Below are 26523 nucleotides of genomic sequence, written 5' to 3'. Positions count from 1 at the left end.
ATGGCTAATGTCATCTCTAATGCAAATTAACAAGATTTTAAAATTATTTTGGGGGATGTCCTCTTTTTAGGAGTCAAATAGGTTGTTTATATCACACATCAGGAAGCGTTCAGAAGATGCTTAACTTCAGCTGACGTAACTGTTCCACATTTTCAATAACTGGACAAACTCCTGTTATCTGTAAGGGAATTATGCATAAATTGAGTTTATACATAACTACCCTATGTATGCAAAGCTGCTGAAGCCACCTCAGGAGAATACTGGAGGTTAAACAGGGGGATGTGGGACAGCTTTCTTTGCCAGTTTCCACGGTACATAAACACTGTTTATGGACAGTAAGCACAGGAAGGGGTTATTCTGTGAACAGTATTTGAACATGAAGAGCACGTAGGTCCAGTAGTGCTTGTGAGGTTCTATATAATCATTTGATTCTTCTCTAGGGGACAGCTTCTTGCTGATGGTGCATCAGTCTGAGTTACACTGCAGAGCTGCCGTGGCCCAGGTTTGTTGTAAGAACGCCTTCATCTCTGAGGGGCTGCACAGCTTCAGGCTGCCCTGACTTAGATATGATATCCTTACTTCTGGAGATATTGGGTTATGAGTGTCAAAATTACAGAAGCGAATGGGGGTGAGTATATTCAAATGGTTTTCTGATTTTCGGGGGTTATAAAGTAACTGGGTGCTTAAGTAGCTTTGAAAGTAGCATTTCCAAAGTCAGCACGAAAACACTGTTTTTATGCTACTGGAATCTTCATCATTGGGTGGTATTGTTCTGAGTTTTCTCAGAGATAGAAGAAAATATTAAGCAAAAAGAAGTATAGTAAGTACTGCTCCATCGTTCCTGCTTTTAAACACGTAGGTGTACACTGTGCCACCATGCAGACTGGTAGGCTCTGTCTGCACGCTTCTTTTAAACTAAGTTATGAAAAAAAAAAAAGCCAAAAATGTCCCCCTCTTTCCCAACCCCCCAAGTAAATGCTCCATACCCAAATTTAGACCCTATAATTATTATTTAGTAAATCACAGCAACGTATACAAGCAGCCTGCCTGTGTAACATCATCTGTTCACTGCCAATGTTCAGAGCAAACTGCTGTTTGGAGTTGCTCCCAAACATCTGTTAGAAGAGAACTCGTTAACCTTAGGAGCCTTAATTAAAGTTTTGTGTCAAGTCTGATGAAGTTATTTTCACGTTTGTTTTTTATTGTTTTTTTTCACTGAGGTTAGGTGCTGCTCTGAGACAGCTGCTGTCACACGGAGCAGTACGTATGGACACTGCCTCTTTAATGCCTTACTGTAAGCAGGGTGGGCCGAGGAGCTTTTCACCTGGTTATTTATATTCATCCTGCTCTGCAGGAACTCCAGCAGCAATGTGACATCTCCCACATACGCTTACATCTATGGCTCTGGCTCCCTCCTGCTGGAAAACAACGTGAAGTTTTGTGAGGTATCAATGTTAATTCTCTAGGTTATCACTTTTATTGCTATTATTTCAATGTTTTATATTTATCACATGTAGTGTTACACGGATGTATACTAAATATATTATTACTTTTAGAAACTTAGCCTCAAAGTTAAGATGTTGTGTCATAAAGAATGTGTATACATGGCAGCTGTACAAATCAAGCTCCAGTTTGGATAATTCATAGAATCATAGAATGGGTTGAAAAGGACCACAGTGATCATCTGGTTTCAATCCCCCTGCTATGTGCAGGTCGCCAACCACCAGACCAGGCTGCCCAGAGCCACATCCAGCCTGACCTTGAATGCCTCCAGGGATGGGGCATCCACAACCTCCTTAGGCAACCTGTTCCAGTGCATCAAATTGCAGGATTCTGCTGACAAGAAGTGCCGTACTCCTTCAGCTGAAGGAGCAGTAGGTCGTGGAGGGCCTGAATGTCTGTTCCTGGGTGGCAGTGGCACACAGAGGTTTGCGTGGTGCCAATCTCTGACCTTTCACTGATGGCTTTGGTGCTGTGTCTGTTACAGACGTGTCCTGTCTGCATAGAAACCATGAAGTATGTGAAGGTTCTGCTGGGTCCTCAGAAGGATTTCCTGCAGTGCATCAAGATGGGAAGGAACTTCTTCACAGTGAGGGTGATGGAGCACTGTAACAGGTTGCCCAGGGAGGCTGTGGGTTCTCCTTCTCTGGAGACATTCAAGACCCACCTGTGCAGTCTGCTGTAGAGGGGGTCCGCTTTGTAGGGAGGCTGAACTAGTTGATCTCTGGAGGTCCCTTCCAACCCCTACAATTCTGTGATTCTGTGCTTTGAAAATGATAAGAGTACTGAGCTTCCCTGATTATTTTGTTTGTTTGAGCTTCTATAGAAAAGCAGGTAAGTGAGGTCGCACTGTAATTGCAGACCCACAGAATATGTCAAGTTGGAAGGGACCGTGGATCACTGAGTCCAACCAAACTAATGTCTTCCAACACCTTGTTTCAGTGGTAGCTCACATCTATTCTTCGGATCTGTTGATTGTTTTCACTGCAGAATAACAGTACAGGTTGATGAATTACTCTTTATTCAGCAGTTGTGTCTGAAGGCCACGTTCTAATTCTGTTCATCTGGATGATCTCACTGATTCCTAAAATATCTCCGTTTATTTCTCATTAATATTGGCGAGACCAGGAGCAGGCTTACATCAGAATGTAACTGGGGGACTAAATACGTGCAGATGTAACATCATGTGGAGCACATGCAGCGTGCACATAACTACTTAAGCAGGTTTAACTATAAAGATTTGCAAAATTCACAGCTAAAATATGTCAGGAATGACTAATTTATTAACATAGCTTCCCAGTACGAACATGAAAATTGAACTCTTATTTTTATTGGATGTTTCGGTAACTGTGATACAAAAATAAAACCCCCAAACCCTTGATGTCATGTACTAATGAAAGATTGAGCAGATGGTTTATATGGACTGTACTCCACGTATTATGCAACTGTGCTGTTCTTTCAGGGAAAGATAAATGGGGCAGAAAGATATATAGCTACCTTTAAAGCCTAACTTTCATTTACTGCCAAAACAGAAAAAGTCCAGGAGTACACTCCTTAAATGGGAGACATATTCAGGTGTGTGAGTGACAAAACATAATGTTTTTTCTTCTTACCATCTAACCTGAGTAATTATCTCTTGGCAGCATTTGCATTAAAGGCTTGCTCAGTGTGTTGAATTTGTATGAGAAAAAAAAAAAATCATAGAATCATACAATGGTTTGGGTTGGAAGGGACCTCAAAGACCATCAAGTTCCAACCCCCTCTGCTGCAAGCAGGGCTGCCAACCACTAGACCAGGCTGCCCAAGGCCCCATCCCACCTGGCCAGGGATGGGACATCCACAGCCTCTCTGGGCAGCTTGTGCCAGCACCTCACCACTGTCAGTGAAAAACTTCCCCTGACATCTAATCTAAATCTTCCCTCCTTTGGTTTTACCATTCCCCCTTGTCATATCACTGTAAAAAGTTGATTTCCCTCCTGTTTATAATCTCTGGAAGGGCTGCAATGAGGTGTCCCTGGATCTTCCTCCAGAATGAACAAATTCAGTTCCTTCAGCCTGTCTTCATGGGAGAGGTTCTTCATCCCTCTAATAATCTTTGTGGCCCTCCTCTGTAATGGATGCATAAAGTTCCTTATAATTCTAATACTTCTTAGTAATTAAAAAGTTATTAACAAAGGTACAGTTGTCTTAACCGTTGAGCTTGATGGGTAAATGAAGTGGTATTGTATCATGCTTAAATTTATGTAAAATACAAACCTAAGGGTATACAGAGGCACACACTTTATAACAAAGTGCTTGTGGTAAACAGAATGTAGGTAGTTGTTGTGTGTTTGTATATTGTATTTTTACATGTATGTGCTATGTAGGGAGGGAGTGTTGATCTGCCAGAGGGGAGAAAGGCACTACAGAGGGACCTGGATAGACTGGATCAATGCGCCAAGGCAAACTGTATGAGTTTCAACAGGGCCATTTGGACACAGCAACCCCTGGCAGCACTACAGGCTAGGGGAGGAGTGGCTGGAAAGCTGTCTGATGGAAAGGGACTTTGGTGTACTGATGGACAGCTGGTTGAATATGAGCCAGCAATGTGCCCAGGTGGGCAAGAAGGCCAATGGCATCCTGGCTTGTATCAAGAATGCTGTGGTGAGCAGGACTAGGGAAGTCATCCTGCCCTGTACTCGGTACTGGTGAGTCCTCACCTTGAGTACTGCGTTCAGTTTTGGGCACCTCAGTACAGAAAGGACATGGAAGTGCTGAGGAGGTCCAGAGAAGGGCAACAAGGCTTGTGAAGGGCTTGGAGAATGTTGCCTGTGAGGAGAGACTGAAGGAACTGGAGCTGTTTAGTCTGGGGAAAAGGAGGCTGAGGGGAAACCTTACTGTTCTCTTCCAATATCTGAAAGGTGCTTACAGCAAGAGCGGGGCTGGTCTCTTCTCACTGGTAACAGGATGAGGGGAAACGGCCTCAAGTTGCACCAGAGTAATTTTAGGTTTGATATCAGAAAACGCTTCTTTACAGAAAGGGTTGATAAGCACTGGAAAAGGCTCCCCAGGGAGGTGGTTGAGTCACCATCCCTGGATGTGTTTAAAAACTGTTTGGATGTGGTGCTCAGGGACATGATTTAGTGGAGGGCTGTTAGAGTTAGGGTAGGATGGTTAGCTTGTGGTTGGACTTGATGATCTTTAAGGTCTTTTCCAACCTGAGCAATTCTATGATTCTGAGTAACTAGAGGACTTAAAAACACTGACGTGTGTAGATGTGATCTTTCCTGCTTTCCTAAGAAGGAACTAAAGAACTTAATGATGTGTTAATCTTGAAGAAAGTTGACGGGAATTAAGTTTAGAGCAGCAGCCTCTGGAGTAACCAAATCAAAATCCTACGTGCTATGAACTGCTGTAGCTGGTAGACTGGGTATCTCATGGATGTTATTTCTACTGTACAGTTAATGCATCAACCCCAGCATGGTTGGTGCTGCTTTTATCCTTGCTCTGCTATCCTATAAGTAGCTCTCTCTTCAGTGAGAGCTGCGGCATCTATCCCAGTAGGGAAATGATAACAAAGACATCTGTGCTACACCTGTCTTTGTGCCTTTTCAATACTGCTGCCTCTTGGTATTTAGAATGTGCTTTCCTGCACAATTAATCTACTTTTCTATTTGACACCTATGCATGTATTTGATATTTCCTTGGATTACAGTAAAGGTGAAGAGAATGAAATCATGGTACTGTTTGCATATTGCATTGTGGGTTTTTTTGTTCATTTTCACAAATATAAATAATCTTCCATTTTGAAAGCATTGTATTTTGAAAAGCTTCTAGCAAAGTCTGTTCTCATGCATGCATTTCTATTCCAGTCCAGCTGTGGTGATTATTTCACACTGTTTGGCTGGGCTAGAGCTATTTCTTCACAGAGCCTCGTGTGATGCTGTGTTTTGGATTTCTGATGAAAAGAACGGTGATGGCACATCTCAGCTGTTGCAGAGCAGTGCTGCACAGAGCTGAGGGTGTTTCAGCTCTTTCTGCTGCTCTGCCAGCGAGGGGCTGGGGTGCACAAGGAGCTGGGAGGGGACAGAACCAGGGCCCAAACTGTCCAAAGGGATTTTCCATACCATATGGCATCATGCTCAGCATTAAAAGCTGGGGGAAAGAAGGAGGAAGGAGGGGACATTCAAAGTGATGATGTTTGTCTTCCCAAGTAACCATTATGTGTGATGAGCCCTGCTTTCCTGGAAGTGGCTGAACATCTGCCTGCTGATGGGAAGTACTGAATGTATTCCTTTTGATTTCCTTTTGCACAAAGCTTTTGGTTTACCCATAAGCCGTCCTGACCTCAACCCATGAGTTCTCACACTTCTAATCTTTTCTGATCTCTCCTCCATTCCGCCTGGGGAGAGAGTAAGTGAGCGTCCATGTTGTACTGAGCTGCCTGTGGTGTTAAACCAGCTACTTCTTCTCAACACTCATTTTTAAGTACCATTTCTTGTCTCGTAGGAGCCTACATGAGAAAACAAGTCCCAAACAAGAAGTCTGTAGAAGAGCAAGGAAAGGCAGCATTTAAATCTGCAGCGTTTCAGCTGTGCTGCTGTCTCCAGACAGTCTGACATCACCTAGCAAGAGAAAAACATGCTGTACAGCTGTAATAGGATTAAGCAGTGTAAACCTACAAGCAGAAATGTGATTAATATAGCGTGTTTCAAAGTCCTGCAGTGATTATATTGCTATACTGAGAAAATGACAGTCTGATCATTAGAAATATTTTCAGTGCCCATGTGTCTGTTCTGAAGTTATTTATAATTGTTGCCTTTCTCTCAGCCTACAGGAGGTAATTTTTACATTAACTGTGCAGCACAGTCAGTATCAGTAGATTATACAGTCCTGAGATGGCAAGAATTATGATAAGCCTCATGCTAAGCTCTGGAGAGATTTGCACATGTGTAGTTTGTGCTGCCCCATTTTTATTAGCATTTTCATTATACAGCTGTTACTGAAAGCACAAAGTTAATGTCCTGGAACAAGAAAAGGGCAATGATATGGATGTAAACACAGAACTCCACATCAAACCTAACAAGAAAAAAAAAAACCAAGCACATCGAGTTATTCCAGATACTGCGGGGAAAAAATGAGACCTTTACAGAAAACAACAACTTTTCTTTGTTAAGCACAGAACTACCTGCAAAACAACCTCAGATAATTTCCAAGCATTAGCCTCCTTGCAGTTCTCAAGCTGAGCTTCTAGAAGTGCACAGCATCAGCTGGAATTGTTTCCTCATAGTGATCAATGGTAGAATACTCCAGACTCACTTTGTTCTTGAAGTATCTTTACAATTCCCTCTTAAATTGCTGTAGTGGAAGAGTTGTGTGAGCCACATGGATGATCAAAGTGATGGGACAGGGATAGAGGGCAGTAATATTTGCAACAGAGTGAAGGTTAATGAGTTATGCTTTTTAAACACTTTTGCAGGAATCCATCTTTACATTTTAAAAAGAAGTCTAAGCATAAATTATATGCCTTAAATAGTCTAATTTAGATTTATGCCCACAAATCCTTCGCATCCACTCCAAAAATCTGTCTTAAAGAGACGCCGTTCAATACCTTCACAGCTGTAAATCTGGGCAGAAGTGTCCATAGATTCATAGAATCACAGAAAAGCCTGGGTTGAAAAGGACCACAACGATCATCCAGTTCCAACCCCCTGCTGTGTGCAGGGTCGCCAACCAGCAGACCAGGCTGCCCAGAGCCACATCCAGCCTGGCCTTGAATGCCTCCAGGATGGGGCATCCACAACCTCTTTGGACAACCTGTTCCAGTGCGTCACCACTCTCCGTGTGAAAAACTTCCTCCTAATATTTAACCTAAACCTCCCCTGTCTCAGTTGAAGACCTTCCCCCTTTTCCTGTCACTATCCACCCATATCCCATAATGGAAGACCAGTTTATACAAACCCTGGAAGAACTACTTAATTCTAACTAAACATGTCTGGTTTTTTTAATGAATCCATAACTTTAAAATACAAAAATAAACTGGAACCAGGAACTGCTTAATTTGTTTGAAGGCATTAAAAATAGTAAACTGAGAAGATGACAGAGAAAGATTAATTCCCAAATGATGTTTTAATAAATAAATTACCTTGACACAATTTTGAGAAGATGCGGTGTTTGACGATTAAATGAATAATACTGAATTATTAAAAAAAAACAAAAAACAAAAAAAAGCAAAGCTCTATTTTCTGCATTAAGGACAAGGAATGTCCTAAAGAAGTGTAAGACTGGGAGGTGCACGAGTGTGGGGAGGGGCTATTCAGGAATTGTAACACACCGTCCACTGGCTCACTGTGTTATCATACACTGTTGGTCACTGTAAGCGTTCAGCACATGGTGACGAATGTCAGTGGGTGCCACTGTTATCCCCACGGAGGAATTCAGTGGCACGCTTTTGCTTTGTGTGCACTTGTGTGTCAGATGCCATTTTGTCAGACTCCATTTGTCTCATGGCAACAAAACGTAATGGAATATTAGTGGGAAGGTTTTTAAAAATTGTTTATTTATTTTATTAATTTCAACTTGTTATTGTTTTTCAACTTTAATTCTGTAGGGCCACTCTATTGAACAGCTAAGCAAGGTGTGCCCTGATTTCACACCTGTGAAACAATACTTTTTCAATAAGGTTAGCTTTCCATTTCCTCTTGATAAAGCATAGCCACAAAAGTGGGAAAAGGAATCAACATCTGCTCTGTGGCCTCTATAAGGGGCAACCATGCTCTCTTCATCAATTCCAGCTCCACAAACGGGCAGAACTCTATGCAATACTGAATTCCCTCTGCATGTGAACTTTGCTCCAGTGCTCTGTGGGTTTGGGGCTTTTTTCACCACTCTTTTAAGGGATTTTGCTAAAAGGAAATGAACTGATGTTAGCTAGAGACAGTTGTTAGGAGACTTCTCAGTGAACAGAAGAAAGGATTTGGCAGTGGTATTTGATGAACTGCATGCAGGAACTAACTTGGGAGGCTAGCGGAAAGTTGGGACAGGAGAGCAGAAAATACATGGAAGAAGCTTCTGGGGAAAATAAGAAAGACAGCTGTGAAAGAAACTGGGACTGAGAGAAGAAAGACAGTAAAAGAGATCAGACAAGAAGCTGGTGGGGCCTGAGCAAGTAGAGAGTGGATCTGTGTTCAGTAAATAAGGGAAGCAGGACAGAGGGAGATGAATCAACAGAGCAGGATCAGATTCCCTCATCAGGTGAGACCATGCTGTGTCACAGAGCATGGCTTAGGATTCACAAACACCAATGTTCCCATCTTCAGAAGATATCAGAGAAAATTACTTGCGTCTTGACGTTTTTGGCATCTTGACATTTTCGCACTCCATCTACAAATGATGCTCCTTATCCTGTTAGCTCAACCAGCTGTTGTGTGTGGTGAACTCAGGCCACTGATGAATTATGTGGATTTTAATACAACAATACGGAGAGGAAATTGTGGAAGAACTTGCGGGTATTCTTGCTTAGGCTGTGGAAATTGTAACTCAGATTTACTGACGCTTTGCTTTGACCTGGCTCTGCGACTTGCCGAGTACCCAGCAGGGCCCTTCTTGTTCTCTGCTGACCTCTGACAGAGCTCCCAGAATATTTTGACTAGGCCAGACACAAAAGCTCAGAGATTCCAGTGTTTTTTGCTGTTGTTGTTTTCTTTTCTTTTTTTGGTAAGGAACAAAGCCTTATTAACATGGCCTTTTACCTAGACCTGTGATTGTGCAAAGCAGAACTGGATAAAATAACCATGTAAGAAGGAACAAACCGTGTGTGGATTGATGCTCACACAGTGGATCTAACTAAGTGAAAGATCTGGGGCAAGCACTTTTCTTGGCAGGAGAATCCAGCCTTCTTGCTGTAGTGAGGCTCAGTGACTCAAGGACCAGGGAATGTTCTTTCAATGCCAAGGTAAGGACAAATATTACTCACGTCCTAAAAAGAGCACAACCCCTTCCTTTCAGGGGAGGTGAGTGTCTGAGCATGCATGTGCTTTGATCGTTATTGCTCCAAGCAGAAAACATTCTCCAGAAGCTGACAGATACAGTGAGAAGCAGAGATGTCAACAGGGACAAAAAGAGCACTCAAAGCAAGAGTCCAGGAGGGGAAAAGTGGGAATCAAGGTGGCTAAAGACAAAGGTATAATCCTAAATGCTTCTTGTGATCGCGTCAAAACAATCATTTATAATTCTGCTGTAGTGTTGCTCTGTCATTCAGTTCAGAGATGAATTAGCAGAGGTGTGTGACCATAGCCTGGGGAGGGTCTTGTCCTTCTCTGCTACCTTATATTTAAGACTAGCATGTGAGTACAAAAACACATGTTTTGTAACAGCCCTTTAATGCAAATCTTTCAACAGAAAGATTAGTGAAGCCAGTACTGGTGGCATACAGCTTCTCACTCACAGCCTTTCTGCTAGGGCCTAGGACTCAATCTGGCTCTGGCTGAGCCCTTCTTTGTCCTTTTACATTTGCATCTGTACCAGCTAATGTACTGCAGTGTGGTATTGTTAAACACGAGACACAAAAATGACTGCTTGACACGAAAACAATTTCATTTTCTCACACTTATCCTCTCACATTCACAAGCACCAGGAAATTCAGGTAATTTGGTCAGAGCTACTTGTGATGACCTGGAGGACATGTCCCTGTAATGTGTTGCGCTGAGTGTGCTGTGTTTGCCTGATGGGCGTACTTGGTGATTGGATGTGTCTTTCATGTTAAGAATTTGGCACTAATTTACATCTTATGTGCCCCTAAGCCATAAGACAACAGTGCTGATGTACTCTCACGTCTTCTCTGAGGGCTGTCTGCCCTTTGCTTTCTCTGGGTGCCTCGAGGAGCTGCATGTAGATGTGCTGTGGTATCAGTGACTGCTGAGTGATAGTGGCAGCACACACCATTCTTCAGATTCTCCTGCCAACACAAACTTCCATCAGCACTGATATTAGTGTTTCTATTACAAATAATTGCACTCCCACCTCATAAAACTTTGAGTGCTGCTGGCCTACCACATTTCCCATATATTCCAGTGATTTAAGTAGCAGGGGCTCTATATCCTTTTGGTTAGAGAGTTGTTCGTTCTCTGTTTTGGTATGCAATCTAAAGGGCATTTTGTGTTGATGATAGGTAATGGATTTTTATTTTGAGGCCAGAAGACTCCTACAAGAATGACAGAATCATTAAGGTTGGAAAAGACCTTCAGATCATCAAGTCCAACCATCAGCCCATCACCACCATGCCCACTAAACCATGTCTCCCAGTGACACATCTCCATGTTTCCTGAACACCTCCAGGGACGGTGACCCCACCACCTCCCCAGGAAGCCTGTCCCAATTAATAGCCACTCTTTCAGAGGAGAAATCCGTCCAAATACCCAACCTGAGCCTTCCCTGGCACAACTTGAGGCCATCACCTTTTGCCCTATCGCTCTTACCTGGGAAAAGAGGCCAACTCCCATCTCACCACAACTTCCTCTCAGAGAGCTGTAGAGGGTAGTAAGGTTTTCCTTGACTGTCCTCTTCTCCAGGCTAAACAACTCCAGTTCCCTCAGACACTCCTCATAAGGCTTGTGCTTCAGACCCTTCACAGCTTCACTGCCCTTCTCTGGACAGGCTGCAGGGCCTCAATGTCTCTATTGCAGCAAGCAGCCCAAAACTGAATACAGCACTTGAGGTGAGACCTTACAGGAGCTTACAGAAGGACGATCACCTCCCTGCTCCTGCTGGCTGCATTATTTCTGATGTTTTATTCTATTAAGAAGAAATTAATTTTATATCCATTTCAGGATGCCATTGGCTTTCTTGGCCCCCTTGGCACACTGCAGGCTGTGTTCAGCCAGCTGACAATGCGCAGCTTTTCAGCCACTCTGCCCCAAGTCTGCAGTGATGCACGGGGTTGTAGTGACCAAACTGCAGGACCTGGCACTTGGTCCTCTTAAAGCTCGTACATCTGACCTCACTCCATCGATGTAGCCTAAAGTATGGGATCAAATTGTGAAGCTGGTTGTTAGGATAAAAGCCTTAATTCTTTCAGTATTTAGTATCCAAAAAAATGAAATAAAATTGCAGTCGTTGACCCCATCATTTTTTGAGACATGGCAGTAGAAGAGAGGCTGCAACCACAAAGATAACAAGAGCACTAAAGTTGACTGCAGCTCACAGGACGGTGCATGCTCTCCTATTGCCCCAGTGAGGGCACAGGTGGCTCAGCCCAGCTGTGTAGAACTGCGTTAGAGGCTCCGCAGGCAGTGTTTAGAACTGTGGATCATTCCATAGCCGTTTTCAAAGTTAAAAAGGTCTCAGGAATGTATAGGTTCTGTGGTCTCCTGACTGTGGCTTAATTTTACTTTTTATGGCGGCTTATAAAGTGCGATTCTTAACAATTATTTTTAAGAGACATATCTCTTTTAGTAGGTATGCATTCTTTGTCTTACAACGGGTCTTAGGAACCGAGGTCAGTATGAACTCCTTTTAGGGTGTTGGGGCACAGTGACACTAATGGCAGCCCGGGCGGAGGGCGCGGAGGGCGCGGAGGGCGCGGAGGGCGCGGAGGGCGCGGAGGGCGCGGAGGGCCAGGCAAAGCCAAGCGCCCCGCAGGCGAGCCGGAAACCCGCGCGAGTGCGGAGGGCGGAGGTGGGGAGGGAGGAGAGCGAGCTGCGCATGCGCCGCCCTACGGCCGCCATTCAGCTGTTGGTCGGCACGCGACCCCCCGCCCTCGCGCGCACCGTATGACGTTACTGAGGAAGAAGCCGCCGTGTCGGAGGCGGCAGATTCGCCATAATCCGCCGCTTGGCCAATCTCACCCCCCCACCGTCTCGATCGATCAAAACATAGATATATTTTTATAAGGAGGAGCGGCACGGCACATGTGAAGCCCAGCTGGTGCGAAAGTGCTCTTTTCTGTGTTTTTTTTTTTTTTTTTTTTTTTTTTTTTTGTGTTGTTTGTTGTTGACAAGGCCGCCGCGCTTCGCTTCCAGCCAGCTCTCCCGCTGCCCCTCAGCCCCAACCCCGCCGCGGTTATGGAGGCTGCGGCTGCAGGTGAGCGGCGCCGAGCCGGGGAGGGCGGCGGAGCGCGCGCGGAGCAGTTAGCGCTGAGGCAGGGGAGAAGTAGTTCCGGCCAGCGTGCTGCGTCATCGCCATCCGCGCGCGAAGTAGTTCCGTCAGCGGGAGCGGCCGTTGCTCAGCGCTCAGCACAGCGGGGGCGGCGGGAGGAGGGGCGCCGAGTCCCGCTGGGCTGCGCGGCATGCGGCCCGAGCTGCGGTGCCTGCGGCGGGAGTGAGAGCGGCCGCGGTGCCGGGCTCGGGCGGCTGGGGGCGTCCGCCTTGTTGCGTGAATGGTTAAAACCGGGAGCTTCTGCTGCGCCGTCAGCCCAGCCCCTTGTGTGCCGTGTTTTCGCCTGGCTTTCATGGCGATTAACGTGAAAATAAAATTACGCAGACGGGACTGCCCCGATAATGTGTGCGTGCTGTTTCACAGCGCCTTGTTTCTTGTAGTACGAGCTGGTGACGTTGCAATGATTTAACATCGTATTCCTCTACACTGAAGTGTGGCTCTTGGTTATCATTCACTGAGATGATTCCCAGACCTCCCCTCCCATTCAGGAGGAAAGAGGTACTGTCACAAATCCATGGGACTGGATAGGATCCACTCAGGAGTGCTGATGATTGTGGAGCTGCTTTCCACCGTCTGTCAGCGCTCCTGGTCAGCCAGAGAGGGCTTAGAGGACTGGAGACTTGCTAATGTGAGAGCTGTCTGCAAGAAGGGTCATAAGGATGATCTAGGGAACTTCAGACCTGTTAGCCTGACCTCAGTGCCGGAGAGGTTATGGGACAGATTATCTTGACTGTGACAATGCAGCTGGTGTGGGACAACCAGAGGATCAGGCCCAGCCAGCACAAGTTCATGAAAGGCAGGTCCTGCTTGACCTACCTGAAATCCTTCTATGACCAGGTGGCCTGCCTAGAATGAGGGAAAGGCTGTGGGTGTAGTCCACCTACGCTTTAGTAAATCCTTTGAATCTGTTTCCCACTATATTCTCCTGGAGAAGCTGGCAGCCCATGGCTTAGACAGGTACACCCTTTGCTGGGTAAAGAACTGTCTGGATGGCCAGGCCCAGAAAGTGGCAGTGATTGGAGTTAAATTCCAGCTGGTGACAGGTCATGAATGCTGTTCCTCAGAGGTCAGTATTGGGCCCATCCTATTTAATATCTTTATTGACAATCTGGACAAAGTGATTGAGTCACCAACATTAAATTTGCAGATGAAATCGAGTTGGGAGGAAGTGTCAGTCTGCTTGAGGAAAGGAAGGGCCTGTATAAGTTGGATTGATGATCTGAGGCCACTCGTAAGCTTTAACAAGACCAAGTCTCAGGTCCCTTGCTTTGGTCACACAGACTTGGGGCTGACTGGCTGAAAAGCTGTGCAGAGGTGAAGTATCTGAGGGTGTTGTCAGCTGGCTGAACAAAGCCTGCAGTGTGCTAAGGTGGCCAAGAAGGCCAATGGCATCCTGACTTGTGGCAGAAATAGTGAAGCCAGCAGGAGCGGGGAGGTGATGGTCCCTCTGTACTCAGCTCCTGTGAGGTCTCACCTCAAGTGCTGTGTTCAGTTTTGGAGTGTCTGAGGGAACTGGGGTTGTTTAGCCTGGAGAAGAGGACAGTCAAGGAAAACCTTATCACCCTCTACAACTCTCTGAGAGGAAGTTGTGGTGAGATGGGAGTTGGCCTCTTTTCCCAGGTAAGAGCGATAGGGCAAAAGTGATGGCCTCAAGTTGTGCCAGGGAAGGCTCAGGTTGGGTATTTGGACGGATTTCTCCTCTGAAAGAGAGTCTGTTAATTGGGACAGGCTTCCTGGGGAGGTGGTGGGGTCACCGTCCCTGGAGGTGTTCAGGAAACATGGAGATGTGTCACTGGGAGACATGGTTTAGTGGGCATGGTGGTGATGGGCTGATGGTTGGACTTGATGATCTGAAGGTCTTTTCCAACCTTAATGATTCTATCAGGTGTGCTCCAGACGTCAGGTTCAGAGCCTTGCAGCCGGAGCCATCCGTATGATTTTGTTACATCTGGTGCTGCAGCTTAAGGATTTTTGTGATGACTGCTGTAGTGTTGCATTTATCCACATGAGGGCGATGTTACAACACTGAAAAGGCGAAGTCTTCATGTGAGCGTAGGTACCTCTGCTTTTTTAATGGAGAAGCTTTTTTTTTCTTTTCTTCTCCTTTCCTTTTGATAAATTGATTATTGTCAAGTTCTGCTGTAAAGCTAATTTCCTTACTTTGTCAGGCTTTTCATTTAAAACCATTTGTAGAGAAGGCTTTTTTTGTTGGCCTGAACTAGTTATTAGCACACCCCTTTTAATCCAGTTCGTGTATTCATTAAAGTATGCAGGCAGTATCTTTTGAAGAACTACAAGTGCTTCTGTAAAGTTACATCAATCTAGCGTGAGTAAGAGGAAAAAAGACAGACTTATCTGTCTTCCTTAGCTAAGCACCAATATTCTTAAGCACCAATTAATTAAGCAACAGAGGTCAGCTTTCTTTTGCCAATGGACTGCAAATCCCGTGCCTTTGGTGCTGTGAGAGTGGAAGGATGTGCTTCATATAGAGGAGGGAGATGAAGGCCTGGTGCCTTTTCCTTCCTGGGCTGGCTTCATCACATGGCATGATGCAGGTTCTGCTTTCTGGTGATGAGTTAGACAACTCCAAAGCAAGTCCATGCGCTGTGGAATACTTAGTATTTGTGAATTTTCAAAGGTACTGTCTTCTGTTGATGAAAGAATAAAAGATTTGAATGCTGTAGCAACAGAATTGTGTTAAGGGCTGCATTTGTGTGGTGTCCTATCACTATCCGCCTTCCAGTGTGATGCTTTTAAGTATTCTTCATGCTGCTTTCAAGATTTAACTTTTTAGAATGCTTTTTGCTGCTTGTTTTTCTTTTATTAAAGATGCTTTTAATCTTCATGTAGTTCACGTCGCTAAACACAAGCATTTGGCTTTTTGTCACTTCTGTAAAGGATTTTTGAGTAGTACTTGAGTCATTATTGCAGAACAAGTCTCAAGTAGGGTCCCATCGAATGTGGTCCTGTTTTACTTCTGATAATGTCAAGAACTGCTCTCTCATTATTTCTCTGATTATATGCTGGGTGAAGTAGGCGCTGATGGTGTCCAAACATTTAATATTGTCACTGTGTTCTGACCTGACATTTAAGCAGTTTGCATAAGGGTAATTGAAACCTAAATTGTGTTGTTGTTTGTGTCCCTGTAACATCTCCTTCAGTGTCAGTCGTTCTTACCCTCGTGCTCAGGCTGTTGCTAACACGTCCCAATGCTCCTCTGTGTACAGGGTGAGTGTTTCAGTCTTCAGAGATTCTGCTGCTTTTTGGCAAAGTCTCGTAATTGGATTTGGCCTTAAGCTTCCCCTAACAGGCAGCAGTGCCTCACAAATCGTGCATCCTGCTTTGTTTCCTCTCTGCTTCGTATTTTGCATTATCCCACTTATGTTAGAACAGTATTTTTCAGAACCTTGTTTGGATGCTTATCAGTCAACGGCCTTTTTATGGCTCAGCATTCTGGTTCTGACACCTTATTAGGCTCGTTGAGTTATTGTAGTAGCGTGCAGGTTATTTTTTGAGGCAGCTAAAAAAGAAATGAGAAACAAGAAGAGTGGTTTGTCTCAACTCTGTGCTCTTTGTTGTCTCCTGTTGTTTCTGTCTCACCTTTCATTTGAAAACAGTCTTTATGATTTATCACTTCAGGGTGAGTCACGTTGATCTGCGTGGTGTGTCACACCTGCCACGCACCCTTAACATCTTCAGCTCAAAAACTTTTCCATAACCCCCTACGTTTTGATTGAGCCCATTGGAGCCCGTCACTTCTTGGTGTTTTATCCTTGACTTGTCGCGTTCCCTTAGGCACAGATGGAGCAATCAGCACAGCTCACAGCAGTTGTGTTCTAAACGGTTGACAGCACCAACTTAAGTTGTGCCTTTTTACCCAGGTTTTGTTATAATATATTTGCTTTGTATCATTTGTAGATGAAGCTTGTTTCTTACCTAGAAACTCCAACACACTCATTGTAATTTACTCTGAAACCCTGCTCCTCTCTGTAGGATCTGGCAAACTCAATAGAAGTGTTTAACCCAGGAAAGTAAGCTTGAGGTCTTTTTTAAAAAAGATACTGAATGGATATCATTAGGTTTTATTTAAAATAGTATTAATTGGAATCGATTTTGGTGCGATTTAATTTTTTTCCAAGAATGTCAGCATTTCCACAACTTTTTCTCTTAGGCCAAAATGAGAAACGTTTGCGGTGTTTACCAGTCAGTTCTGGGGGCAGTTAGCAGCTCAGTTCAACTGACATTAGTTCAGTTAGCAGCCACGGGCTGGGACGGGGATGATGAGGTGCTCCTTCTGTTTACACCGCCCGTGTCCTACTGCGCGTTGTCTCAGCGGTCACCCTGTGCGGGCGAACTCGAGCCGTTGCTGACACGAGTTCACATTCAGGTGAAAGAAGCCCTGCAGTAGTGTTCTGTTCTCTCTCAGCCTGCTGCTTCTAATGCAGTTATTTCCTTAGTTCTGAACATAGGTGCTGAGCTACTGTGAGCCATTGGCAGAGGGAGTTATTGGGATGCTGCTGCTCTCGTGTTAGCAAGTGGTGGGAGATTGATTTTTATATTTCTAATGAGTGTCATGCTTTTGGCTTCAGAGATGCTGTATTTCACCCCGTGGTTTTTGATGAATCAAAGCATTGAAAACAGCAGGATACAGATTCATTGATTTTTTTTTTTTTTTTTTTCAACTCTATCAAATGAAGAGAAATAAAATTATTGTATGCCAATGCCTTTATTAAAATGATAACTAAAATGCTATAAGGTGAAGGAAGAGGTCTAGAGAATAAATTTGTGGCAAAACACAGCTTTTTTTGAGGCTAAAATGGATGTAATCAAAACTTAGGTTCATTGAGAGATTCTTTTTTAGGATAGAAAAATGCAGCTGACAGTTATTTACATTTTACTGAAATGAAGTAGAAGGGATCACTTGCAGATATTTAGGGTGTGCACTCATGCATTTCAGACTGTTTTTTTCTTCTTAGAATAAAGTAGATTTTGGTTTTAAAAAGTGCCATTTCAGTGAAGCAGTAATAATCAGAGATACATCCTAATGCGTTTTGAAGAATTTTTCATTTCTGAAATAGTTCTGGAAAATGGGAAAACAAATCCCTAACATGAACAGACGAATCAGACCTGATGGCTGGGAGAAATGCTGTCAATGTATTGGACTTTAGGGTGGAATATCGTAACTCCTTGTAACATAGATGCTGATTCCTCTGTGTGTCGTTCAAACTGATTTTCTTACTGAGAAGTAATTCTGCCTGTCAAACATAAATTATTGCCTTTTTGTATGTTGCTCTTCTGTGAATTATTATTTCATAGAATCACAGAATGGCCTGGGTTGAAAAGAACCACAATGATCATCTCGTTTCAACCCCCTGCTATGTGCAGGTTGCCAACCAGCAGACCAGGCTGCCCAGAGCCACATCCAGCCTGGCCTTGAATGCCTCCAGGGATGGGGCATCCATAACCTCCTTGGGCAACCTGTTCCAGTGCGTCACCACCTCTGAGTAAAAAACTTCCTCCTAATATCTAACCTAAACCTCCCATCTCAGTTTACAAGATTTGAATGCTTCTACGTAAAGGAAAAGCCTTGTTTATTTGTTCTTGAACACTGTAATATCCCACGTGCTCAGCTTTTGTGTAGAAAGAGTTCTTTAATGACCACAGTACATTTATTGGCAGAACTGTGCCCACCTTCTGGTATGATAGGTACTATTATTTTTATTGCATTTGAAACTTCAACAAAAACTCTTGTATTTTCTCAGTAATTCCCATGTTAGTGTATAATTATGTTGTTTCATGTTATAATGAATATTTAACTCAATTGAATAAAGACAGCTTGTGGCTAGTAGTGCTGCGATTGAGTGCTTGCAGGTTTGAAGAAGGACAAGACAGTGAGCAGGTCAGGTACTGAAATAGCATCACCATCTGTTTTTGATAAGCTTGTTGGGCTGTCATTAGTGCAGTGCTTTGCCGGTAGATGAAGCTGCGGTTGGCTTCTGATTTTATTGTACCATTTGCGTTAGGTAATTGCAGGCATTTCTATGCTATTAGGTATATTTTTTTGTTTTTACAGTAGTAAGAAATTGTTTTAGGAACATTTGGAAATTATTGCTGAGTTTTAAGCAGGCTGTTATCCCTGGATATAATCTTGTCGTCCAGTAGTTGAAGGGAGCATATAAACAGGAGGGGGAATGACTGTTTACAAGGGTGGATATTGATAGGACAAGGGGAATGGTTTTAAACTGAGACAGGGGAGGTTTAGGGTAGATATTAGGAGGCAGTTTTTCACCCAGAGGGTGGTGAGGCACTGGAACAGGTTGCCCAAGGAGGCTGTGGGTGCCCCATCCCTGGAGGCATTCAAGGCCAGGCTGGATGTGGCTCTGGGCAGCCTGGTCTGCTGGTTGGCAACCCTGCACATAGCAGGGGATTGAAACTAGATGATCACTTTGGTCCTTTTCAATCCAGGCCATTCTTTGATTCTGTGATGCTGTGATTGTAGTGAGGTATGTTTGTGTGTGGGACCATGGGATTTGATTTTCCTTGGTCCACAAGTGCAGCTGCTTTTGTAGACATGGGCCTGGAGAGTAGCACACCATAAGGAAGTAAAGCTTGCTGGAGAAAGATTGTTGTTGATAAGGGATATTCTAAGTAACTCTGCAGACTGGAGTCTTCCTCTTGTCTGTCTGTGGGACAGTAGGACCCTACCTACTGGTCCCAGGATGGTGGATGCAGCTAATGCTTTCCCATTGGTAGGTTCAGCCAGGAACAAAACTGAGAATATATCACACACACCAACATGGGAGGCTCCACAGTCAAGGCACTGCTTTTGACAGTGCTTGTGTAGAGGGTTCACATGTAATGTAAATAAAGCCGAGTCTTTCTCTTGTTCTGCTGATAGAGATTTAAGTAGTGAAAGCACACACACTCTGTTCTCCCCTCTCTGCTGCTCCTGGAACACGTCAGTCCCATCCCAGTGTCTGGAGCCAACAAGCCTCACCACTCTATATTGGCAGGCACCATGGCCTGGTACATCCAGCCCCAGTCTGATTGCAGGCACTGCACCAGATCCATTTTTGCTGGTCCCTCCAGTAGCTGGCACTTGAATATGAGGAGCAGACAGTGGGATTACACAGAAAGACTATTGTGTTGGGATTTAATGAGAAATAGGACAGACTGCAGTGGTCAGACACAGGGTATGGTCAGTTCCTTATTTACCATTTTCCATTCCTCCTCAAACTCCTTCCTCTACAGATTCCTTCATCTGTTTTACATTGTCCCACAGCCCCTCTCAAATCTTGTTTCTCCTTTTCCTTTCTTGCAAAGCCAAGGTAGCTTTCTCCAAATCTGTGCCTGCTTTTTCTTGGTAGCACAGCAGTAGCTAACTTTTCATCATCTGTGCACAGAATCGTAGAACCTTTTGAGTTGGAATGGACCTTAAAGGTCATCTGATCCAACTCCCCTGCAAGGAATAGGGACACCTACAGCTAGATTGAGTTGCTCAGAGCCCCATCCAGCCTGACCTTGAGTGTCTCTAGGGATGAGGCATCCACCACATCTGGGCAACCTGTTCCTGTGCCTCACTATCCTTATTGTAAAAAACTTTTTCCTTATATTCAGTATAAAAAAGATTTCTTGAGAAAACAGAAGGTGTCTTGTGATGTCACTTGGTTTTTAATGCTGGAAATAATGTGGAGTTGGACTAGATAACCTTTAAAGGTCCATTCTAACTCAAACAATTCTGTGATTCTTTGATCCTATGAAATAAAGGTGTGCTTTTGTACTTAATGTGAGGTAAAACGTACTTGAATCTTCTGCCAGGATTCCATGACAGCATTTGGTAGCTGTACAGTGTAATATCCCAATGAAGCCTGTTCTTGATAGCTTTAGTTCTGGCCTGTACAAATGTCATGAAAGCTGGGTGCTCGGTTTGCCTTTATGATTGTTAGCTGAGAGTGAGCCCTGATGGATTCAAATCAGGGGAGAAGCAAAGTTCTTTTATCTGCAAAGAAAAATGTTCGGGTATTAAAGTGTAAGTTAAGGTGAATAACTGAAGCTTGAAAATGCATAATGAGGAGCAGGGAGAGAGGAAAGTCTGGTAGGCTGGAAGGTGCTGGAGTGAGAAAGGGATTTATTACAATCATAGAATGGCTTGAGTTGGAAGGGACATCAGGTATCATCAAGCTCCAGCCCCCCTGCCACAGGCAGGGTTGCCAGCCTTCACATTTAATACTAGCAGGAGATGAGGGTTAAAAAAAAAAAAAAGGTAGTAGGTATTACTACAACTCACGAGATCAGAGAGTTACTAAACTGAGAATAAAGTTTGTATTACATGTACTGAAGCTGGGAAGAAATCTATTATGTACATTATACCTATTTATTTGGATTACTAATAAGTCTACAATACAGTAAATACTTAATTGCCACGAAAGAAACCAGCAAAAAGCCTGAGGCCAAAAAACTTCCAGTCTCAGGATGTAATACAAGTTTACTTGCAGAACAGTATCGGATGTTTGAAGCAGAGTTTGTTTTATCTTTAAGTTCAGATTGAAACAAGTAGTTATGTAAATTCTAAACCACACTGCTGTGTATTTTAGGAAGGTTGAGCAGGAGCACAAGTATTTGTACAAGCAACTTGGTTATTCCACAGGCCAGGGGGTGTCAGGTGAACTTTTATTTTTGTATTTAACCATGGAGTTCATAGAATCATTAAGGCTGGAAAAGAACTCTGAGATCGTGCAGTCCAGCCATCCGCTTATCACCAGTATTCTCATTAAACCATGGCACTCAGTACGTCTGCATGTTTCTTGAACACCTCCAGGGACAGTGGCTCAACCGTCTCCCTGTGCAGGCCATGCCAGTGCCTGGCATCCAACCTGAACCTCCTCCGGCTCAGCTTAAGGGCATTCCCACCTGTTCCTTTTAACTGTTGGAGACCTTCAAAGGTGATTATAAAGTGTTGTCTGTATTAAATAGCTGCTCAAAAGTTTTGGATGCATTAGAATGATTTATGACATATAAACACAGCTGGATAATCTCTCTTTGGTTTACTTTCTTTGTGTTTCTCATGAAAGCAGTTATTTAAAAGCAAAACAGAACCCAGCCCCCAGCGTGTCCTTAATGCTATAGGGAAGCTTGTGGCTTGTTACAATGAGCTCTTTCTTAGTTTTGGACTCATGGTAATCAAAAATATATATATTCCATAAATAATTCTACTTTCAGTAATGTTTCTAATATGAATGGTCCCTCCTGCAGGTTTACAGAGAAGCAGAACAGATGCTTTTAAACTTTGAGAAGGGAGTTGGGAATGAGGGAGCCTGTTTCCCGGTCTGCACCCCATTTGTCGTCAGCAATCTGTTGGTTAATCTCCCTCTATGCACATGCTCAGTATAAAGAACCACTTTTGTCTAATTAAGAAGTACCCTGAGATCTTTGGAATAATGGAAAAAAAATATTGAAGTGGTTTCACTTACATTGTAGCTTAATTTGCTACTTCTAATTTAAGAAAAATGAAACTGGTAACATTTATTTCAATATACACAGAGTTTATATGAGCAAACTGAAGGTAATAAATTAGCACAAAGCAAGCTTATTAGGTGGAATGTTTCAGATTGGTGTTGGCTGAAACTACTCTTGTTTGTTTACCTGCATACTTGATTAATATTTCTTTCATTATCTGCATATTTAATTGATGTCTAATTAATTGCTCTGTTGATTTCCCACATAATTAATTATCCACTACTTAATCGTTGATTCCCTGCATAGTTAATTGACTTTCTGCTTATTTGATTTTTACACTTAATTGACTGTAATTCATTACTCTATTGCTATACCACCTAATTAGCAACCGGTTAATTGGTTATCATTTGCTTGTTTTAATCTAATTGTTTAGGCCCGTGATCAGCGCAGCTTATCCTCTGCTTTCTGACCTCCTTTTCCAGTCATGGTGCATAAAAGCATTTCTTCCTCTATTTTGTTTCAATCTCATTTCTAAGCAGAGCACTGATAACAGCTATTGAGGGAAGAGACAAAAAACAGCCTGAACTTCTAGGGAACACAGCTGGCAGTCAGGAGGCAGAAACAGTGGCAGATAAAGCCTCAAAGGGAAGTGTCCACTGCATTGTGGAATTTCAGCGTTCAGGTGTGGTTAAGCTGTTTGTTAGATAATCATAGGTTTTGTGCTGGGAATATTAAACATGCATTTAGGAGAATCGTCATCCATTGGGTTAATGACAAGGTTTTTAATAGAAGAATAATGCTAAATAACAGAGCAGAACTGATTCACAGGAACGTTTGCATTATAAACTTAGTACAATCAAAATGAGAAAGCGTGTGTGCTCAAGACAGCAGAATGGCTGAGAAGGAGCCTTGCCGTGCTCATAAGACCATCGTGGGTCTAATATACATTTTACATTGCTGTTCGTGTGTGTAGGATATGGTATATTTGTACAACAGGAATAGTTTGTGGGCTGTTTTTCAGAGCTGTGTTAAGAAATGGAGGCGTATGATGTCTTTTAGTTTTGAGGTGTTTGTACTATTTCTAAAGATTATGTTGTTTTTGTTACAACAAGTGTAAATGAGTGCCAGCTTTGTTATTCTTAACATTCAAAAGCTTTTTCTTGAGTGGTGTGAACCACACTGTGTGTCACAAAGGGAGGATAATAAGGTTGCATAGGACTAGTGATCTTTGCTTTTGTTATTAGCTCTGAAATACAGCTTTCCTGTTCTCTTCCCTCCCTGATTCATCCCAAAGTTGATAGAAGATCACTGTATTTTTGTGTTTATTGGCTAACCTGAGTTTTAGTTTGTACCCCAAATAGCATTGGCTGCTCCAGCTTGTTTTCAATGAAGGCATGTCCTTGTTTTCCTTGTTTTCCTTAGGGGGACAGAGGGAGAGGAGAAAATGAAAGCAATGTATGGGTCGGGGCTTACTGTACATAGCTGAGGAACCAGTGTGCCTGAGATTGGCTCCTGGCTGTTGGGGGTTTCTTTAGAAACAGAAGGAAGCAGTGACTTCCAAAGTCAAAGCATCACAGCAAATTTCATTTTAAAACATTGGACCAATATACATTTCAGTGACATTCTTCATTTACTGCTGCTTCATAAGTTTTCACTGTTTTGTCTGGTGTTATTTTGGAGAACTAAAAGAATTTTTCGTCGAACTTGTATGTCAAAGTATATCAAATCTTGATCTTTCTCTTGGTGTCACATGTAATTAATGCTGACTCTGCCTGCAACGTGATGTTTCGCTTTGAGTATAACACTTCTTTTTCCTTTTCCTTCCTTAAATTTTCCACCTTTTCCTCCCTGGTTTTCTCCATGTAGGTTAATGACTCAAGATGAGGTCTGGTATTTTTCCAAATTTGAAAGAAAACACGTCTGTGTAGCTGTAAAGTGAATGGGAAGGAGAGAGGAAGACACTATGCTTGCATAGCTGTAATAGGATGCAAGACTTTGTGGTGTAGAGCACTGCAGATCTTCTGACCTTCCTCCCCACTCTTTTATTAGTGGTAGAGCCACAGCTGAAGATAACTGGTAATGAGCTCAATGAGTAAAGGAAAAAATGGTGTAACAAAACATACATTTGTTATCAAAAGCCTTTATTTTCTAACAAACATTTCTAACTATTTGTGTTTCCAGTACTTAAATAGGTGATTAGAGAATTAGATTTGTGCCTAGGTGAGGTAAGTTCTAAGGTTGAATACACTTGAAAAGTAAAGGAAAGAACAGTGAGATCCATGACCAGAGAAGCTGAGCTTCTCTGTATTGCAGAGCTACTCTGTGAAGGATAAAATGTTTTGGGTTTGTATCAGTGGAATCAAATCTGGGCAATGACTTCATGTCTTAAACAATTTTCTGTTTTTCAAATGTTTGTAAAAATGTGAAATTGTGGCATTGTGTAAGGCTGGAAGTGGGGAAAAAAACTGACTTCATCTATCCTGTTTCCATTCAGAGTAGCAGAATGGCTTGGGTTGGAAGGGACCTCAAAGATGACCTAGCTCCATCCACCTTGCTGCTAGTAGGGTTGCCATCCACCAGATCAGGTTGCTCAGAGGCCATCCAACCTGGCCTTGAACACCTCAGGGATGAAGCACTTTTCTTAGGTTTTAGTCAGAAGTTTTTTGGCCTGTGAGAATCTGGGTAGAAGTTGTACCATTTCTTAAATTTGTTTTGTGATTCATTATGAATGCTTTCATTTGCTGGTCTAACAATCTGTTAGCTGTGTTACAAGAATCAAAACCTCCTTAACTACTGGTAATAGGAATAAACGACCAAATTTGGAAATATTAATTAATATTAATTTTTTTTTTTAAATTTATTTTTCAGGAATCAGTTCCATCTTCATGTGTAAGCTTTGTAACTTATTTTCACCAAATCAGTCAGAACTATTGTCTCACGTCTCTGCAAAGCACTCGGAAGAAGGGACTAACGTGGACGACATCATTATTCCACTCCAGCCTCTAACAGCACCAGCAGACATAAACAGAAATGGAGAAGGTACTTTGATAAATGGAGTAAAATGTAATTTTCAAACAGTCATTTAGACTTTTTTAATGAAACCTGTGGTCTCGTGGTTCTTCACTGTGTGTACAGTTTACATAGCTTGCTTCTACAGTTTTCACCACGTGCTGCCAACGTGAATTTCATTTAGTGCAGATTAGGTCAGAGGATGGACATGGATAAACGCAGCGTGTGACAGAGGATGATTACAGTGCTCCATTAATTTTAAATGTCAAGTACAGCAAAGTCTGCTTCCTAGAGCTTTGATTTGAGGCTCTAAAAGCAGCGTAAGGAGTGTAAGTGCCAGACAGATCAGTGTTCTTGGGCAAGCAGCCGGAGCACCTTGGGCTGGGAAAGGGAAGGGGGTGAAATGCTTTGAGTTACAAAACTTACTGCTTTTGGAATTTCAGATAATAGTTTGTTCTGAGAAGGCAGCGGCATGATTCATAATTAGTTACTGTGCTTTGATACCAGTTCTAGTAAATTGAACAAAAAAACTTGTAAGCAAAGTTTGATGCTACTCTGCAGTTAAAGAAGTTACATTCATGACTATTTTCAATGGATTATAATTTCAATCCCTTGTAATATTAGCAACGGGTTCAAAATGATTCAGACTTTATATGCTTTACAAACTTATTGAACAGTGGATTCATGTTGTTGGCAAAGGTCTTGTTCTAACACAACTACCAAGATTTCTGAAGTCCTTAATAATTATGGTTGCTGATTATAAGGAAAAAAATAACCCACTGTAATATCACACTTGAACGAATATTTTTATCGTTAACATTTGTGTGTGGCATTTCTTCCTTTGCTTACCAGCAGTAATTCAGTAGGTACTTTGACTTCATGAGTGTAAGAAGTTATTTCTAATAACTGGTCACATAGTGTTCAGCTGTTACCTCCTCAGATGGCTGGTGTGGAAACGTTTGCATCAGATTATCATATCACACTACGCCTAAAATAAACAGTGCTTCAAATTCCAAAATCCTCTTCTAATTTTATTTTAATTATACAGAATGAGTATCTCAGCTATGCAGAATCCATCTTCCTTTCTGCATCTTTTAGTGTCCCGTTACCCTTCCCTAAGCTGTATCTCTGAGCACAGTGATTACGGTACTTTGCAACACTATTCCTGTGAGTAAATAGGCTCTTCTGTAAACTTGTTGTATTTGTGGCAGGAACTATCAGCACTTTTGTCCTATGTTGTAAGGCAAGCATCACACATTCATTGGTGTAACATGTAATTGCCATAAAGATCTAAATGAGCAGAAATCAGACCTAAGCAGCTTTTAAGAGCACGGCTTTGTAAATCTACTTGTGTAAAATCAAACATTCGTGTTTAAGGTTACCATTTCCATTGCTCTTGGTCAATACTTTGTATCATCTGGTGTG

At 42.8% G+C, this 26523-nt stretch overlaps 1 protein-coding gene across 3 annotated transcripts in view; it reads left to right on the top strand.

Annotated features, from left to right (window-relative positions):
• The first annotated feature begins 12231 nt into the window (after window positions 1-12231).
• Window positions 12232-26523, top strand: part of ZFAT (zinc finger and AT-hook domain containing) — an 85181-nt gene continuing 70889 nt past the window's right edge. For 2 of the 3 annotated variants that reach the window (XM_052703571.1, XM_052703568.1), the window contains exons 1-2: window positions 12232-12558; window positions 24958-25128. In XM_052703571.1, the coding sequence (XP_052559531.1) occupies window positions 12540-12558; window positions 24958-25128 (190 nt within the window). In that variant the 5' untranslated portion in view covers window positions 12232-12539. The remainder of the gene's footprint in view (window positions 12559-24957; window positions 25129-26523) is intronic. The other variant, XM_052703569.1, reaches the window with a different exon arrangement.

Source organism: Tympanuchus pallidicinctus, unplaced genomic scaffold (assembly GCF_026119805.1).
Source record: "Tympanuchus pallidicinctus isolate F22 unplaced genomic scaffold, pur_lepc_1.0 scaffold5, whole genome shotgun sequence".
Lineage (NCBI taxonomy): Eukaryota > Metazoa > Chordata > Aves > Galliformes > Phasianidae > Tympanuchus > Tympanuchus pallidicinctus.
The sequence above is the reverse complement of the archived record's forward strand: the minus strand, read 5'-3'. Positions and strand labels throughout refer to the sequence as shown.